This window comes from Euleptes europaea, chromosome 17 (genome assembly GCF_029931775.1).
Source record: "Euleptes europaea isolate rEulEur1 chromosome 17, rEulEur1.hap1, whole genome shotgun sequence".
Taxonomy (NCBI): domain Eukaryota; kingdom Metazoa; phylum Chordata; class Lepidosauria; order Squamata; family Sphaerodactylidae; genus Euleptes; species Euleptes europaea.
In genome coordinates this window covers 21,182,948-21,201,510 of record NC_079328.1, presented here as the reverse complement: position 1 = coordinate 21,201,510, position 18,563 = coordinate 21,182,948, and the positions used below count along the sequence as shown (strand labels likewise).

Below are 18,563 nucleotides of genomic sequence, written 5' to 3'. Positions count from 1 at the left end.
ATTCTTTAGGGTAGAGGTGCCTAAACGATCGCTTGTGAAACAGGCCCAGCCTCGGAAGAAATTTTCATTTAGTCCCTGATGTGCTTACCAAAATTTTGGGAAGGTGTTGTAAACATTTTGCCAACGGTTTCATTCATAAGAAAAAGGCAAATGGCAAGAAACAGAGATTCCACCTTTTAATTTTGTGTGTGGGTGTTTTATTTTGGCCATCACTGAAATCAGCAACACTACAGATACTGAATATAAATATTGGCACTCTCCGTTGTGCCTGAGTGCATGTTCTACCTAAGCTGGAAGTTAGGTGGTACCCACTTAATTGCGGTGCTCAGTGTGTTAGCCAACATATATTTCTGGTCCTTGTTCCACTTTTCTGAAGCATAACAACAAAAGTAACCATTCTGGGTATGACCAAAGGTTTCCTTTAGTCCAGCATCTGCTTTCCAATAGTGGCTATCTGGGATAGCCACAACAAAGGGCACAGTCCAGAAACCATTTCCTCAGTGGTTTGTACCAAAACCTCAGTGGTTTGCACCAAAGTTACTGGGATTCAGAGGTTTGCTGCCTCTGAGCACTTCACTTTCAGTTAGATGCTGTAGCTAATTCTTCCATGAATTTATCTGACCCACCCTTTTTAAAAAGTTCAAAGCCATCTAAAGAATGAAGTAGTGCACGTGCTAGCTGTTCCCTACTTTGTGGGATGCCATGATAGCTAAACTGGTCTAAAACTGATGTAAGTTTGTAGTGTGGATATACCCTCAGCCTCTCTTCTTCCAAACAGGAAAAACTCCTAAAGGAGACATAAATCACTCAGCAAACAAATCTAAGGGAGAGCAAGCCTCAAATGAATCAAGTTACACTCAGCTACCTTTGGTAAGCAATCATATTATAGTTATCCCTATATATATAAATTGTTTATTATGGTCCTTTGACCAAACATAAAATATTTACAGGAACATTGCCCTACCTAGAGCGGCAGTATAAAACAATACATTTTAATTAAAACACTATACAAAATGTTACCCTCGTTAAAACAACTGGCCAACAATACAACTTACCGTAAGCGATCACTCCACTCTACAACTTTTCATTCCTGTTTACATTTAGGTTTCCTATGATTAACGACTATTCTACATAACTTGGCCACTAACTTTATTACCTGAGAAAATTCATCCTTAAGAAGGATGTCAACTCTAACAGCTTCAGGATAACCAGTACTCTTTCTTAAAAGAGGGCCAAGAATCATCTCCCTGTCCTCCTTATAGTAGCTACACCTAAGGAGGACATGTTCCGATGTTTCTGGTTCCCCACTGTTGCAGGGGCAAAGCCTTTGTGAGAGGGGGATTTTTTGGAATTTTCCTTCTAGTACTGCGGAGGGCATAGCCGAGCATCAGGCTAGTGTAAATGCCCTCCTAGTTGTATTTCCTTCTAATGTCGAAAGGTATGTTGCTGGGCAAGGGATGTATTTGGTTTTGGCAGATGCCCTAAAAAAAGGCGCTCTAGCTAGATCAGATTGCCTTTCAGTGTCTTTAATTCTTTGTTTTACTGCTTGTCTTGTAAAACAATTGAAGACATTTTCTAAGAAGCTGATACTGCATTATCTGCTGTCAAGTAGATTGGCCAATTGTGTGAGAGATGTGGCAACTTTTCTCTTTATAGTGTCAAGGAAAAATTAAATCTCATTTCCCCTTTATTAAAGTGTGAAAGGGTAGATGAATGGCTGTTAAATCTAGGGAAAGGACATATTATAGTTATCCATATCCACTGCATTCCAACTAAGTGATTTTCAGTATTCCCTATATATATATATGAGAGGCCACCTTCTTCACAGTTACAAAATCTCGCCAATTTCTACGGGTTAACGTCATACACAGAGAGATACAGATTAGAAGCTATAGAGAGAAGAGATTTTAAGTCTCAAAATATTTTGGCTTGCTCTTTGCAGTCTCTACCTGAGCCCAAACCTACAGCCCAAAGACAACGTGAAGTCCCTCTGCTCGTTCCTCAAGAAAACACAACCCTGACTCACAAGTTCAAAAAAGGACTGACATATCACAAAGACTGGAATCAGCAGGTGAGAGGAGCATTAAGCATTTACCGTTATTTTTAGTTGTACTCTTTAGTTGTATCAGTGAGGTGCTGATAGGGTAGGAAAGGCCCAAATAATTGCCTGTGCCCATACGGCTACTTATTTGCTCCCCAAAAGCATGGGGCTGCACCCAATGGCAGTTTAATGGGGTCACTGCCTGAGGCTGCCCAGCACTTCTCTCTAGGGTTGCCAACCTCCAGGTGGTGTAATGATTGTATTTTCTCAAACAATTAGCAAATGCAACTCAAAAGGGAAGCAAACTATATATACTGGCGTGTTGCTGGACACACCCACCAGAAAAAACAAAGCTGCCACGCAGGGCTTAAGGCAATAAATGCTAACTTGAAACAATTAACTGATAACAGCTTCAACCGGGCTTGTAATTTATGAGCTGCCGTGCAAGGCTGCAGGGCTTAAGGCCATAAATAATATGACTTGTGACAATTAACTAAGAAATAGCCTAACCGGGCTGACAATTAATAATAAAACTAAAGCATTAGCAAAAAAGGTAACCCTGCAGGACTTAAGGCCATAAATAATATGACTTGTGACAATTAACTAAGAAATAGCCTCAATGGGCTGACAATTAATAATAAAACCAAAGAATTAGCAAAAAAGGTCACCCTGCAGGGAAACAAATATGTGCAAAGAGAAAACTTCCACGCAGGGCGTAAGACGAATATCAGCCACATAGGGCTTTCAATAGGCTAAAAAAGCCTCTTCAACATGTGCAGCACACGCTGTGCAATCACATAAAGCACCAAGAAGTAAGCGACGTTCTTCAAACAGCATTCAGTAGCAAGTTATTATCTGGTGTCACATGACTTGCTTCTATGGAGTTGAAATGCTCATGTATTCTCTGCATGACTGTCTGACAGCACCTTCCGTTTTGCTGGCAAGCTGATGAAGGTCTTGGACCAAAACACGCATGTACTTGCTACTGGTTGCTGTTTGAAGAATCCTGCTTATCTCTTGATGTTTAATATGACTGCACAGTCTGTGATATACACATTGAACTTGCTACTGAATGGTGTTTGAAGAATGTCACTTACTTCTTGGTGCTTTATGTGATTGCACAGCGTGTCCTGCACATGTTGAAGAGGCTTTTTTAGCCTATTTTAGCCTGTTGAAATCCCTATGTGGCTGATATTCGTCTTAAGCCCTGCGTGGCAGTTTTCTCTTTGCACATATTTGTTTCCTTGCGGGGTTACCATTTTTGCTAATGCTTTAGTTTTATTATTAATTGTCAGCCCGGTGAGGCTATTTCTTAGTTAATTGTCACAAGTCATATTATTTATTGCCTTAAGCCCTGCACGGCAGCTCATAAATTACAAGCCCAATTGAAGCTGTTATCAGTTAATTGTTTCAAGTTAGCATTTATTGCCTTAAGCCCTGCATGGCAGCTTTGTTTTTTCTGGCAGGTGTGTCCAGCAACATGCCAGTATATATAGTTTGCTTCCCTTTGGAGTTGCATTTGCTAATTGCTTGAGAAAATACAATCATTACTCCAATAGTTAATCTTGCTGTTTCATTTGTATATTTGAGCCTCGGGCTGCTTTTTTCATTAGTCTACACTATTTCAGCATAGGTCTCTTGTTTCCTTAGTAACCTCCAGGTGGTGGCTGGCGATCTCCTGCTATTACAACTGATCTCCAGTCGACAGAGATCAGTTCCCTTGGAGAAAATGGCCGCTTTGGCAATTGGACTCTATGGCATTGAAGTCCTCCCCTCTCCAAACCCTGCCCTCCTCACCCCCCACCCCCCGAATCTCCAGGTATTTCCCAACCTGGAGCTGGCAACCCTACCTCTCTCCTACCCTGGAGCCGAAGCAGTGAATGCTGTTTCCCTCCTCATTTCCCTGGTGTCTTGAAACACAGTGCGGCAAGCCAAGCATGCCCAGCAGCATTTCCTGAACTCTTGCATCTCATGTTTGGGAATCTTTATTGTGTGTTCATACCTAGCTGTACAGTAGTTCAAGATGCTTGTGGAACAAAGAGGGAAGAAACATTCTGTTCTGCCTCCTGGGGGGGGGAGTGGGCAAAGGAAGGCGGTAGCAAAGGCAGGATGGTGGTAGTGGAGGCTGCCACCCTTTGGGTTATTGCCTGAGGCAATATCTTGCCTCATTATAGAGCTTTCCTGAGAGAGCAGATCTCACTCTGTTCTCTCTGGGTGAAAGGGCTTGTCCACGTATATATCTAATTTAAACACCGTTTAAAAGTTGGTACAGAAACAGACGAGGAGCCCTGTGGCGCAGAGTGGTATGCAGTCAAAAGCTCTACTCATGACCTGAGTTTGATCCTCATGGCTCAAAGTTGACTCAGCCTTCCATCCTTCTGAGGGCAGTAAAATGAGTAACCGGCTTGCTGGGGGTGAAGTGTAGATGACTGGGGAAGGCAATGCCAAACCAACCTGTAAACATAGTCTGCCTAGTAAATGTCATGATGTAATGTGGGTCAGTAATAGGGTTGCCAGGTGGGTGGTTTTGGCGGGCAATTGCCTGCCAATCCACCCAGCCGTTCTGGAACCCTGGCTGCACGCGATCATGCCACTTCCGGGTTTACCCCCGGAAGCACAGCATCGCTGCAGCTGCTTTAGCGCTCAAACCCCCCAAATTGGGGGGTATGAGTGCTAAATGGGCCGCGGCAATGCGGCGCTTCTGGAAGCAGAAATTATGTCATCGCTTGCGCACGGCCACCCCAGCCCCGCTCTCTAAAACTTCCCACCAATTTAGAGGAAGGACTTGGCAACCCAAGTCAGTAATGGTCATGTCCTTGCACAGGGGACTACCTTTACCTTTACAGACACAGATGCTCCTGTAATATACAGAGTATATTAGAGGTGTGATTTGTTGGTTGACCAGAGAGAGTGATAGAGTTCTCACTCTCTGTAAGGTCTTGTTCCAAATGGCTGAATAAACAAGTTGGTCTGTTACTGAGGCCTGGTTGATGCACCCTTCTTTGTGGGAGACCATATACATTACAGTCCCTGTTAGCACATGGTAGCTCTTTAAAGTTGCGTTGTAAGGCCATTTGTGGGTCCAGGATAGGGTAGCCAGGTCCCTTCCCTCCTCCGGCGGGAGGCTGTTCTCGTAAAGTGCGTGTGTCACTTCCAGTTTAGAACCGGAAGTGCCGCATCGCAAAGGGCCTTTACCCCTTAGTTTGAGTGGTAAAGCGGCCCTTTACCACTCAAACTAAGAGGTAAAAGGCCCCTTGCGAGGCAGAACTTCCGGTTCTAAACCGGAAGTGACTCGCGCGGTATGCACGCACGTGTGCACATCTGCCCGTCAACCCTCAGGTGGTCGGCTGCAGAGGGGGAAATTGCCGGGGGGTTGCCCGCCACTAGCGGGCACCTGGCAACCCTAGTCCAGGATCTGAGAACAGGAATGTTTCTAGTCTTTTTTCCCACTACAGTAAGGGGAGTTGAAAGGCTAGCGGGGGAAAGGAGCACAGTAAAGGTGTGGCATTAACTGCTATGGTGCGAGAGCCAGTTCATGCTGTGGCAGTGAAAACCAAGTTGTAGAATGAGGGGTCTCGTCCTGCTCTCTTGACTGCTCTTTCCTGGTGAAGAGACCCTCTGAAGCATCCTAGTGAAATTGTTAAAAAGGAAGATCCACAAAAGGAAGGGAGAACTATTGCTTTGACGAATCCTTTCAGGAAAGGAAGGCTGGGCTTTTTAACTGTTACAACATGAAAAATTACACTGGCTGCTTCTCGTTTTTCAAATCTAGCTTACAAGGTAATTTGTAGGTAATATTGCTGAAATAACTGAAGTATTTTGTTCCTCTTGGTGAAGCAAAATACTGGTGGGTCAGTAGACGGTTCAGCTGTTGATCTTTACCCATCAGAAAACAGAGGAAACCTAAGAGTGATTTTTCTTTTCTTTTGGCAAATTGATGTTGGACGCAGCTGGATGCGTATGGAAGCATATATTGGACTAGGCCAGTGGATCCAAACTTCTGATAAGTCCAGGCAACTTTTTAAAGGAATTAAAATAGAGACATACTTTTATGCCTGTGCTAAAAAGGATGACCTTTAAAGCATGCATGAGAATTACTCTCCCTCAGCCTGCAGCCTTTGTTTCTACATTTGCACTTTCTTTGAGGGTAGAGAATTCTGCTGCATCTCTGCATTGCAGCAGGAGTTATAGTATAACCCAGTCACACCCAATACAAAGGAATTAACAGCCCCTGAGTGGAAGATAGTTGGAGAAGTGTCAAGAATGTTGTGAAATTATTTATTTGGTTATAACTTGAAGGAAAAAAAATAACAACAAAACTTTCACGTTTCTTTGACCTTTGAAAAACGCTACAAGAAAAGGCTAAAATATTGGGGTAAGAGGAAGCACTAATGATCTACCCTGAAGTCATATGTTGTTTTGTTCCCTGGCTTTACTTGGATTGCTTTTATGTTTGTATAGCAATACCACCAATGTTCTTTCTATGTGAGAAAGTTCAAAGTCCCAATAGTTCCAGTTATGTCTACCTTGCACGCTTACATGGGTGATGAAAATTCAGTTTTTAAAAACTTAAAATCCCCCCAATATAGGCCATTTATGCAGGGCTGTTTTCCTCCCGGTCACCCCACCAACTGCTTCAGGGCTTCCTTTTGATTTTGCATGCCTTTCCCGACCGCCAGAGTTCGCCTCGCTCTCCCCACGCGTTTCCAGTCATTTTGCCCACGTTTTCTGGATTCCGGCTAAAACAGCATCTGGAAAACATGGGCAAAATGCATGGAAAGGCGCGGGGAGAGCGAGGCAACCTCTGACGGTCGGGAAAGGCATGAACAATCAAAACGAAGCCCCGAAGCAACCGTTGGGGGTGACTACGGGGAAACAGCCCTGCATAAATGGCCATAGTGATACGGTCCTGCCTGAGACCTTCACCTAGCCAACTCAACTGTCCTGAGCAGACCAAAGGCTTCTTACGTTTTGCCTGTTCTCCCTTAATGCCCCTTATGCCTGGACCTGAGTGATGCCTGCCAAAACATTTGTGCTGCCAGTTGTCCCTCAGTCTTCCAAAGCCTCATGGGCTTCACCTCTTGATCCTCACCTTCGACCAAAAGAAAGCCTCTTTCCTGTTCAAACCACCCTTTCATTTCCTTCAAGCCTTCAGTTATCGTTCTTAGGTAAAATGAAGGCTTGTTATGTCAGATCTTTGGGACAGGGCTCCATCTTTTGTTCATGCTGCTGTGTAAAGCACCATGGGCCCTGGTGCCATTTGCCTAAACAATGGTATACTGTATCATACAGAGGAGTTACCTTAAACGTAGCTAGCTTGCTATTTATGCAGTACCACCAGTGTACCATGCTACTTTACAACAGAGTGACCTATGAGGAAAACCTCAATTTTTAGCTTATTCTGCAGACACTAGGATGCACATACTCTTGGAGCTGATAAGAAGCTTTTACACACACACACACACACACAGAAGTTTGTTGGTGAGGAAATTAGTGATTTTTCCATTCATTTCTTTGAAGTCCACCTGAAAATACCTCTCCCCAATGAAGTATGCTGGCTATAGCCCTGCTGTTGGAATAACGTTGTCAACTTCAAGTTGGGAAAATCCTGGAAATGTTAGGGTGACGCCTGGGGAGGATGGGGTTTGGGGGGGGGTATAATGCCATAGAATCCACCCACTGAATCTGCCATTTCCTATTGGGGAACTGATCGCTGGAGAGCAGTTGTAATTCCGGGAGATCTCCAGGCCCTACTGGGAGGTTAGCAACTAAGGTTGCCAGGTCGCCCCTCTCCTTCAGCGGGAGATTTTGGAGGTGGGGATCACATGTGCGCGGCCACCGAGCTACGCAATCCCGTCACTTCTGGTTTACTTGCGGAAGCACCGCAGCACAATGGGATGACTTACGACTCAACCCCCCATTTGAGTGGTAATCATCTCGTCATGCTGCACTGTTCCGGAAGTAAACTGGAGGTGATTCGATCACATTGCTCGCTGCTGCCTGTGAACTTGATCTTTCCTGTCAGCCAGCAGATGGATTGGTGGGCAACTGCCTGCCATTCCAAACGACCTGGCAACCCTATTGGTCACTGGGGTGGCCATCCTCCAGGTGGTGGCTGGAGATCTCCTGATATTACAACTGATCTCCAGCTAGGGTTGCCAGGTCCCTCTTTCCCACCAGCGGGAGGTTTTTGGGGCGGAGCCTGAGGAGGGCAGGGTTTGGGGATGGGAGGGGCTTCAATGCCATAGAGTCCAATTGCCAAAGCAGCCATTTTCTCCAGGTGAACTGATCTCTATCAGCTGGAGATCAGTTGTAATAGCAAGGGATCTCCCGCTACTACCTGGAGGTTGGAAACCCTATCACCAGCCAATAGAGATCAGTTCCCCTGGAGAAAATAGCTGCTTTGGCAATCGGACTCTATGGCATTGAAGTCCCTCCCTCCCCAAACCCCACCCTCCTCAGGCTCCACCCCCAAAACCTCCTGTCGGTGGTGAAGAGGCACCTGGCAGCCCTATTAGTAACCCTGTGTGGGAGCTCCACCTTCACACATTTGAAATGGCCTCAAATTAGGAGAAGGCAGATTTAACAGGGGAGTCAGGGATATAAAACGAGTCTTGGAATCCGGCTGCAAATCTTCACTGACAGAAGGGATTGCCACCACTGGAATAGGACTTCCTTGCCTTCCCTTCCACAGTAAAGTCCGAAATGCTGCTCTTAGGGAATGGGGGTCCCCAGGAACAGGATGGAGGGAGTTGGTGGTCTGCAGTAGGAGGGGGCAATCAGCAAAGATTGCATGCCCCCCTTGCAGCCCCAAGTGCTACTTGAGTTCCCCGAAGTACACTTGACTGCGAGTTGGGTCGTGCCCCTGTGACCCAACCCCTGTCGGTGGTATCATGTAATCTGGCTGGCCCTTAGTCAAAATGCTGTAGATCTTAAAGGAGGAGAATGTCTCTCTCCTTCCTCTTCTTTCTCTCTTTCAGAACTGTACACTTTGTTCCTCAGGAGACAGCTTTACAGAAACGAGCCTCACTGGTGAATTGTGTTGTGTTACCAATTAATTCCTCAAAGAATTTAGCACGTCAGCAAATGTGCTCATTTCACATGTAGCTTTGCTGCTGCTGCTGCTGCAATCTTAAGAGGTGTATCAAAACTGGAATGTTAACTTCTCTGTGAAAATGGTCGAAGACCACATGCGTGTAGTATTTGTAGAGGCAATCCCACTTTTGATGCCTTTGGATTAGACAAAGAGTGGTGTTGGATTTAACTTTTCAGAGTGAACATTTTAATGGAGACAGGTCTAAAACATGGAGCTCTGTCATTATGGGGGGTGAGAGACGCACCCCATACTGTTGTGATCACAGTTTCTTCAGCGTCTGTTGTTTGCCTGTGAGAAGAAACCGAAGAATTCAGCCGAAGGTAACTCTTGTGGGAATTTCAGTGTTCTCCCCCCCTGCAAAATGTGTGCATGGACATTGGTTAATGAGGAGGATGTTGTTTCACTGTATCATATAGTCAGAAGCAAATTTGAGCTGATATATTTTTAGGCAAATCAGTTCTGCATTAATTGTTACAGTAGCCTATGAAATCTGAGATGGAGAAGGAAGACAAGTCTCTCAGGAAAAGGAAATGTATCAGCAAACATTTAAAGCACCCAGAATGAATTGTTGTAAGCAATGGGACTTTAAAAGATTTGCTTATGTCTAAAGGATAATTATCAACTACTTTCCCAAACTCTAATGAAATTGATTTGGATTCTTTTAAACATGCAATTAACTGACGCTGGAATTAAATAAATTAGAGACTTGGTTTAGAGAGCCAGCGTGTAGTGGTTAAGAGTGGTGGTTTGGAGCGGTGGAGTCTGATCTGGAGAACCAGGTTTGATTCCCCTCTCCTCCACATGAGCGGCGGAGGCTAATCTGGTGAACTGGGTTGGTTTCCCCACTCCCACGCACGAAGCCAGCTGGGTGACCTTGGGCACGAAGCCAGCTGGGTGACCTTGTTAAAGCTCTCTCCGCTAGGTGCCAAGTCTTACCTTCGGTGGTATTGGAGGGAAGATATAAGAAGGTCCCTATAGCACAGTGGTTCCCAACCTTTTTTTGACCAGGGACCACTAGGACTTTTTTGTTCGGTGCAGGGACCCCAAGGTTCAAAATAAAAATTCAGAGAATTTGAAAATAAACTTTAATCATAACTGTTAGTTAAACATTAAACTTAGAATAATATTTGAATATATATTTTTATAATAGAGAACTTTTAATTGAAAATATTAATTTATTATGGGTTTATAACTTTGTTTCGCGGACCTTAATTTAGTTCTCGCGGACCCCTGGGGGTCCGTGGACCCTCGGTTGGGAACCAGTGCTATAGCAGAAAGGCTTTGCCCTTGTGGGTCAGGGGATATAGAAAGTTCAGAACATGTCTTGATCTGCTGCTCATTCTACCAAGAAGTCCGCACAAGGTGTCTTTTCCCTTTGCTTAACACTTGCCCAGACCAACCAGATGAGTTTCTGGCTAAAAAGCTCTCAACTGATGAAAAATCACAGTTTATGCTCTTGACTGCTAAATTCTGTGCTGCAGCTATTAAAATACGTTGTACCCTGACAGGATAAGACTAACAGAAATACTTTATTACTCAAAATATTAAGGGGGTCTCGCCAAGTTATATGATGTTTATATAAATCTTATTCATACACGTAATTTGTTATTTTTAGGCTTAGATTATTGTAGTAGCAGTAGTAGCTGTTGTGGTTTTTTATTATCTATTGTGACTGTTGTTGTTTGTTTTTGCTGGTCAGTGACCATATAAATAAATTATTATATATTATTATGAGCTCTCTCAGCCCCACCTACCTCACAGAGTGTGTGTTGTGGGGAGGGGAGGGGAAGGGAAGGTGATTGCAAGCCGGTTTGAGTCTCCCTTCACTGGTAGAGAAAGTTGGCATATAAAAACCAGCTCATCTTCTTCTTAAAGAACTGCTTCAGTGAATCGTGTTGGGCTGGGTCCTTTGGCTCCGTTCCTCTTATGGTTGTACTTTACTTTTTCGATCCTCTTGCATCTGAGGAAGTCTCCTTGTACAGGAGGAGAACGCCCCCACTAGCGGAACAGAACAAAAGGGCAGCCTCAAAGTTCACCAGGATATTTAGAAGTGGATAAATGCCAGTTTCCTCCCCCCTCCCCATATTGTAGTGCCAAATCATATTAAATGCAGCGACTTAGAAGCCACTTTGCATTAGCATTTGGGAAAAGCCACAAAGGTCTGTTGCTTCTGCCTTTTTCTCCAGGGCCTGATGCACAGAGAAGCAAAATGTCCCCTTTCCTACATTTTCTGTATGCACTGGAAGGAGGTTAAGGCCATTTATGCAGGGCTTTTTACCTCCAAGTCACCCCGCTGACTTCTTCGGGGCTTCCTTTTGATCGTGCATGTCTTTCCCGACCTTCAGCGATCGCCTCCCTCTCCCCGCGGGATTCCATGTATTTTGCCCATGTTTTCCAGATGCTGTTTTAGCCAGAATCCCGGAAAACATGGGCAAAACCCGCGGGGAGCACGAAGCGACCTCTGACAGTTGGGAAAGACATGCATAATCAAAAGGAAGCCCCAAAGCAGCTGGCGGGGCTGACTGCAGGAAAACAGCCCTACATAAATGGCCCGAGACTCTCAGTTTCCCTCTCAAATTGTTTTGTGATGCTAGAAAAATAGAGAGGAGGGGAGGAACTAATCCTTTGGGATACTTGGGATAGCAGGTAGCCTGCCAATGTCAGGGTTAAATTCAGATCCAAGAATGTTACACTGTTCTTCCTCCATTTAGTGCATTGAAAGACTAGCAGGATTTTTTTTTGGGGGGGGTATCTGTAGTGCCTTGTGCTAAAGACCCCCTGTCTTATTTGCAGAGAGAGGTTGGTAGCGTTCAAAAATAATGACTGATTACTCAGGGAAGCCAAACTTTCGCTGGTAATGTTTTAGAGTTCTGCTGACCGAATCTCTTAACGTTTATTAAGCTGCATCAATGTGGCTTGAATAATTGTTTTACGTTATATCAATACTCGTATGTTTGGAAACAAATATGTCTTTCATGATTGTCTTCTAGCCATTGACTCAGATCTGGGGAAAGTTAGTTGAACTTTAAAGCCTGTCTTCTAGCCATTGACTCAGATATGGGGAAAGTTAGTTGAACTTTAAAGCCTGAAAACATTACAAGTTCACAAGGTTGGAAGAGACCACAAGGGCCATCCAGTCCAACCCCCTGCCATGCAGGATCCCACAATCAAAGCACTCTCGACAGATGGCCATCCAGCCTCTGCTTAAAGACCTTCAAAGACAGGGACTCCACCACCCTCCGAGGCAGCTCATTCCACTGTCGAACAGCCCTCACCGCCAGAAAGTTCTTCCTACTGTTTAGGTGGAATCGCTTTTCTCTTAGTTTAAATCCATTACTCCGTGTCCCAGTCTCTGGAGCAACAGAGAACAAGCTAGTTCCCTCATCAACATGACATCCCTTCAGAAACCTCCCACCAGTGGCGAAGAGGGACCTGGCAACCCTAGCTGGAGATCAGTTGTAATAGCAGGAGATCTCCGGCCACCACCTGGAGGTTGGCCACCTTAGTTACCAATAGGGTTGCCAGGTCTCGTTTGGAGTGGCAGGCAGTTGCCCGCCAATCCAACTGCTGGCTGACAGGAAAGATCAAGTGCGCAGGCAGCAGCGAGCATCTCTCCTGAGATGGCAGCTGAGTCTCTGTTTGGGATGACTGGAAAACACAGTTTCATGATTAAGCTCTGTAAGGTCATTTATGCATGGTCGCGGTAACCTCCTTTATTCCCTGTTTCAACCAGGATCTAACTATTATATTATAGTCAATATACAGCTGCCACTGAAAAGCGGCAGTCCTGCTTGCATCTCTGTCTCCTTTATTAATATAGAATAAGGCAAAACAGAGGACATGAGGTTACTGGGTTGTGGATGGGGTTGCCAACCTCCAGGTAGTAGCTGGAGATCTGCTATTACAACTGATCTCCAGACGATAGAGACCAGTTCCCCTGGAGAAAATAGCTGCTTTGGCAATTGGACTCTATGGCATTGAAGTCCCTCCCCAAACCCCACCCTCCTCAGGCTCCACCCCAAAAACCTCCCGCAGGTGGTGAAGAGGGACCTGGCAACCCTATCAATTGCTGAGTAACCCCCCCCCCAAAAAAAACCTGAAAAAGTTGGTGGCATGGGGGGAAAAGGCCCCTGCCAGGGCACAGTGGCAGGGAAAATGCAGGGAAGGCTGGCCTATGGGAGCTCCATTGCCACCGCAATGTATCAGCAACAGAAAGCAAGGCATTTATGATGTGACATTGCTACATCATAGGTGTTGCATTAAGGTACAGAAGAGAGGAGGAGATGTTTGGCTTTTTGCTCTTTGCTTTCAGCAGCATTATCAGTTCTGTCTGCAGTCATTGAAATCCATGGCAGTCATTGAAATCCATGGGATTTATGGCACCTCAGGTTCAAAAAACGAGTTACATGCAAGTCCACCTAACATTACCCTGATGCCTTTTAAAAACAAAACCCAAGCCCCTTCTGTAGGGGGAATTTAGGGAAGGAAGTTGGTAGGGAAAGAAAAGGGGGGTGCTGAAACCTTTCTTTCCACACTGTTTCCCCATTCCAAGTCACAGCACTCTATCAGTTTTTCTTCCCCAATGAGTTTCAAATTGTGTTCGCTGTGTTAACGTGGAATCGATCAGAGGCGGACTCGCCCTGTATGTTTCAGGGAATTTTTCTGGCAAGCTGCTGTCATGGAGGGCAGCCAGGAACAAGATGAGCCAAGTGGACCTCCAATACCAGCAGAGCTGCCAAGCCTGCTCAGTTTGGATCTGGTCTAAGATAGTGATGAGTGTAGCTCACCCGCTGGGACCCTTTGGCTCTTTCCAAGGCCACAAACTACCTCTTGAGTTTGATCCTGAGTTGACTCACTGATTTCCAGGTTTGATTCCCCACTCCTCCTCATGAGCAGCGGACCCTAATCAGGAGAACTGGGTTTGATTCCCCGCTCCTCCACATGAAGCCTGCTGGGTGACTTTGGGCTAGTCACAGTTCTCTCTGAACTCTCAGCCCCACCTAACCTCACAAGGTGTCTGTTGTGAGAAGAGGAAAGGAAGGCGATTGTAAGCTGCTTTGAGACACCTTAACGGTAGAGAAAAGCGGGGTATAAAAACCAACTCTTCTTCTTCATCATCATCATCAGTTAATTTCAAGATAGAGAGGAAAAACCAGAAAGGCATCATCAGATCTGGCAGACCAAATGAGAAGAACCCCCCCACCCTGTTTATGCATCCCAGAAAGTGCCTGACAAGTTTCTGAGTATATTGTCACTTAGTCAAAGCAAAGGTTGCTTTATATCTCCTGCAGGGAAACATTGTTTGCCTTATCAAGAAGATGCAGCTCTTCTGTATTTGATAATCCCAAGGGTTCTCTTGTTCTCTCTCATTCTCTCTCTCACACACCTTTTGCAGTTCATCTACTTTCTCTAGATCAGGGCCACTAAAACACATCGGCTTATCACAGACGTGTACTTATGTACTTTTTGTTGGCTAGAGAGACTGAGTTTGCCAGGAACTACAAAGCCCAAGAGGTCTAAAACAATAAATTATTCCCACAGCAAGAACCTGAGGTTGCTGTTTGTTCTTGGGCAAGCATGAGCTGCGGATACTTAAAGGGAAAAATGTCTTGTCTCGTGATTAGGGGAGGTGCCGTCTTACATGTTATGACTACAGATTTCATCTTTTAAAACAATAGCCCCCTTTGCTTTCTCTTGTGTCCAGAGTCTCTTAAGCGCGTGAGCAAGATCCATCTCCTTCTTTTAGGTACAGATTCTAGCCATCACAGGTGCTTTAGCAGTAAGAAACAAACAAGCAACTTTTAGGTCATTTATGCATGGGAGTTTTACTTGAGGTTTGTTGCTGGCTGGACTCACACCTTTCTGTTGGGAATCTATGCACCAGCCAGCTCCCAAACTCAAATCAAGTCTTGCCTCTTTAAATGCTACTCTGCAATTGGCTTACTTCGCAGTGCTCACTGTGAGAGAAGATTTCCTCCCCCCCAAACCCAACTGCCACATAAAAAAGCTTTTTAAGAACAAAAACCAAAAAACGGAGCAATCTGAAAGGGGAGGGGGAGAAAATCCAAGCCTCGTTTTTAAAAAGCCTTTCTTTTGCTCAGAAAGAGCTCTGAGGTAGCAGGAAGCACGTGAATCCCCGCCTCTTTACACACTGCTTTGTGATTGGCTGTGAGAGAAGCCAATCTTCTGTGTTTCCCCTGCTTGCCATCTGCATGGAACTTTGAGCCGGGCTGAGCTCAGGGGAGAGGGAAAAGTCGGATTAACAGAAGAACGGGAAGACCCGGGTTGGTTTTGCATCGAAACAGCTTTGAGCTCCCAAGGAATGGGATATCGTGCATACTGAAAAGTTAGATCCTGGCTGAAACAGGGAATAAAGGAGGTTACAGCGACCATGCATAAATGACCTTACTGCGCTTAATCATGAAACTGTGTTTTCCAGTCGTCCCAAACAGAGCTACTATCTCAGGAGAGCAGCTGCGTGGGATCTAACAAAGTGTTCTGTCAGGTACCTGAACCGTGAATGCCTTGGAAGGAAGATATTGAAACTTTAAGATTGCAATGGACCCCCCCCCCAATATGTTATAAAATATCCTGCCAAGTAACATGCCAAAATACATATAATGAATTATTTAAGTACACGGTGACGGCGGCAAGAGTGATATATGCAGCAAAGTAGAAAGCAAAGGAATATCCAGATTTGACTGAATGGCTGAGTAAACCAACAGAATATGCAACTATGGCAAAAATAACATCTTTAATTCATAATAGATCAACTTCTGAATTTTTTCTTTAATTATATAATCAAAAATTAAGAATAGAAACAAAGTATAAAATCTAGGTAACAATAAGAATAAAGCTATTAACAGTTATGAAAATAAGAGATTGAAGATCTCTTCAATCCTCCAAACTATGCGGACCGGGGTAAATGGAGCAGCAGCAACCATGAATAATGCCTGGCTATGAAGGGCAGCCAAAACGTATTTAAAAACATTAATTTGCTGATGATTTCCATTGTCCCCCCTTTGGGCAAACATATTTTAATATTTTACGTACTTAATAAAACCAAATCCACGCTGTTGGTGGTTGTGCTAATTTTCTTTTCTTTTTTCCCCTTTAGAAATTAAATAGCAGCGTTAGCGCACTCCCTCACTTGGATTGCCAAGCTAAATCTAATGTAGTTTCAACTGCTGTAAAGCCCCAGCCACAAGATGGCACCCTTCCGCAAATAACCACCAAGAACTCGCAGAGCGCTTTGCATCAGGTAAACTGAAAACATTCTGTTGCTATGTTTTTGTATTGCATTATTGTAATTTATCATGCATTATTGCCAGCGTCAAAAATTTGGTGCCTGTTGGGTTAATAGCAATACCGGCACATAGCAATAAAGATAGTAAATTACATCATAAATAATTATTTGTAATTTTAAATAGATAGGCATGTTTTATTGGATTATTATGTCTTTTATAATTCAGTTTGGACTATAATTAAGTTTGTGCAGTAAAAAAAGAAAAGTAACGAAGAAAAGAAATCAAGAAGAGAAAGAAAAAAGGCAGGATAAGAAATGTGGAAAATATTGGATATTATTTTTTGTGGCTAGTTTGTAATGTATTAGTGAGTTTACCGTAACATAATCTGGGTGCCAAGGAAGAAATGTATGTAATTTTATATTACCTTTTTCTGTTTCCCCGCCCCTTAATTCTTTAAAAAAAAATTGGTTCTTGTTGACAGTTAAGAGCTGCAGAGGGAGGTGGCAGACAATTTTGCCATTTACCTGTGAATATCCACTGTGCCTGCAGTGGATGACCAAATGTTGCCACTGATTTCCATCATTTAGAAAGAAAAGAAATTTCCCTCGCTATGCTATTCTATGAACGTTACATAGCAAGAAGCTTCACGATGGCTGCACAAATGCTAAGTGTTCTGAAGCTGATCCTACAGAAGAAAAACACATACCAGTTCCTGGGTTGGATCCCACAGACCCATTCTGCTAGCGGAGGCATTTTCCACTGGCGGAAGGAACAAAGCATCTTGTGTCTGAGTATGGCGCCTTCCACTGGAGCAAAGCACCTTTGCTAGCTAAATGGATCCACATGATCCAATCCTCTGGATCAAATTCTGTACATGTCCTAAAATGCCCCAGGAATCTATGCTTTCTGTACTAGGCAAAGTGGTTAAGAGCGGCATAGTGGTTAAGAGCGGTGAACTCTAATCTGGGGAACCGGTGTTGATTCCCTGCTCCTCCACATGAGCGTTGGACTCTAATCTGGAGAACTGGGTTTGATTCCCTGCTCCTCCACATGAAAGCTGCTGGGTGACTTTGGGCTAGTCACAGCTCTCTCAGAACTCTCTCAGCCCCATCTACCTCACAAGGTGTCTGTTGTGGGGGGAGGAAGGGAAGGAGACAGTAAGCCAATTTGAGACTTCCTAAGGTAGAGAAAAGCAGGGTATAAAAACCAACTCTTCTACTGCTACTGAAGGCAAATGTGGCTGTTCCTCTAGAATTTTTTGTTGGTTTGGGTTTTAGAGTGGGGGCGGGGGGGAGGCAGGAGATGGGAAAGGAAGTGCGTAGGCTGAGGTGTCCCTCTGTCATCTACCTGTATGATGTGTTTGTGTTTTTCTTAGCAGGAAAGCAGAGCTCAAGGCCAGCCATTTGCTTCAGCTTTGCCTGAAAGCAGCAGTAAAGCACTGTCCAGCAAAACTGATGCAGACAAAGGCCATGGTCTCAAGCTCCCTCTGACTGCAGCAGGTACAGTGTAAACTCTGGAAAGTGGGGGTAGCGTTGCAGCACACACACCCTTTCCTTTCCTTTCCTTTCCTTTCCTTTCCTTTCCTTTCCTTTCCTTTCCTTTCCTTTCCTTTCCTTTCCTTTCCTTTCCTTTTTCCTTTCCTTTCCAGCTTCCATGACCCACAGGTCTTTAGCAGTTAACTGGGAGTTCCCTCCCCCTATTTCTTTAAGGAAAATATGGTGGAGAGATATTTGGCCACTGCCAATGTTATAAAGGTAAAGGTCCCCTGTGCAAGCACTGGGTCATTCCTGACCCATGGGATGACGTCACATCCCGACGTTTACTAGGCAGACTTTGTTTACGGGGTGGTTTGCCAGTGCCTTCCCCAGTCATCTTCCCTTTACCCCCAGCGAGCTGGGTACTCATTTGACCCACCTTGGAAGGATGGCTGAGTCAACCTTGAGCCTGCTACCTGAAACCAACTTCCGATGGGATCGAACTCAGGTCGTGATCAGAGCTTGGACTGCAGTACTGCAGGTTACCACTCTGCGTCACGGGGCTCTATGCCAATGTTATACCTGGATCTTTATCCAAAAAGGGGACTATTTTATCACCTTTTACGGTGGCAGGTAGTTTAGTTAAAATAAAAGTAATCCATTGGTCATGTTGGAGTTTGAAATGGGGACACTCCAGCATCATG

At 44.6% G+C, this 18,563-nt stretch overlaps 1 protein-coding gene across 1 annotated transcript in view; it reads left to right on the top strand.

Annotated features, from left to right (window-relative positions):
* The window catches only part of DYRK4 (dual specificity tyrosine phosphorylation regulated kinase 4), a 42,955-nt gene that overhangs the window by 6,946 nt on the left and 17,446 nt on the right, over positions 1 to 18,563 (top strand). Inside the window, exons 4-9 of the mRNA XM_056862316.1 lie at positions 779 to 870; positions 1,943 to 2,071; positions 9,314 to 9,457; positions 15,577 to 15,642; positions 16,255 to 16,398; positions 17,760 to 17,883. Coding sequence (XP_056718294.1) covers positions 779 to 870; positions 1,943 to 2,071; positions 9,314 to 9,457; positions 15,577 to 15,642; positions 16,255 to 16,398; positions 17,760 to 17,883 — 699 coding nt within the window. The remainder of the gene's footprint in view (positions 1 to 778; positions 871 to 1,942; positions 2,072 to 9,313; positions 9,458 to 15,576; positions 15,643 to 16,254; positions 16,399 to 17,759; positions 17,884 to 18,563) is intronic.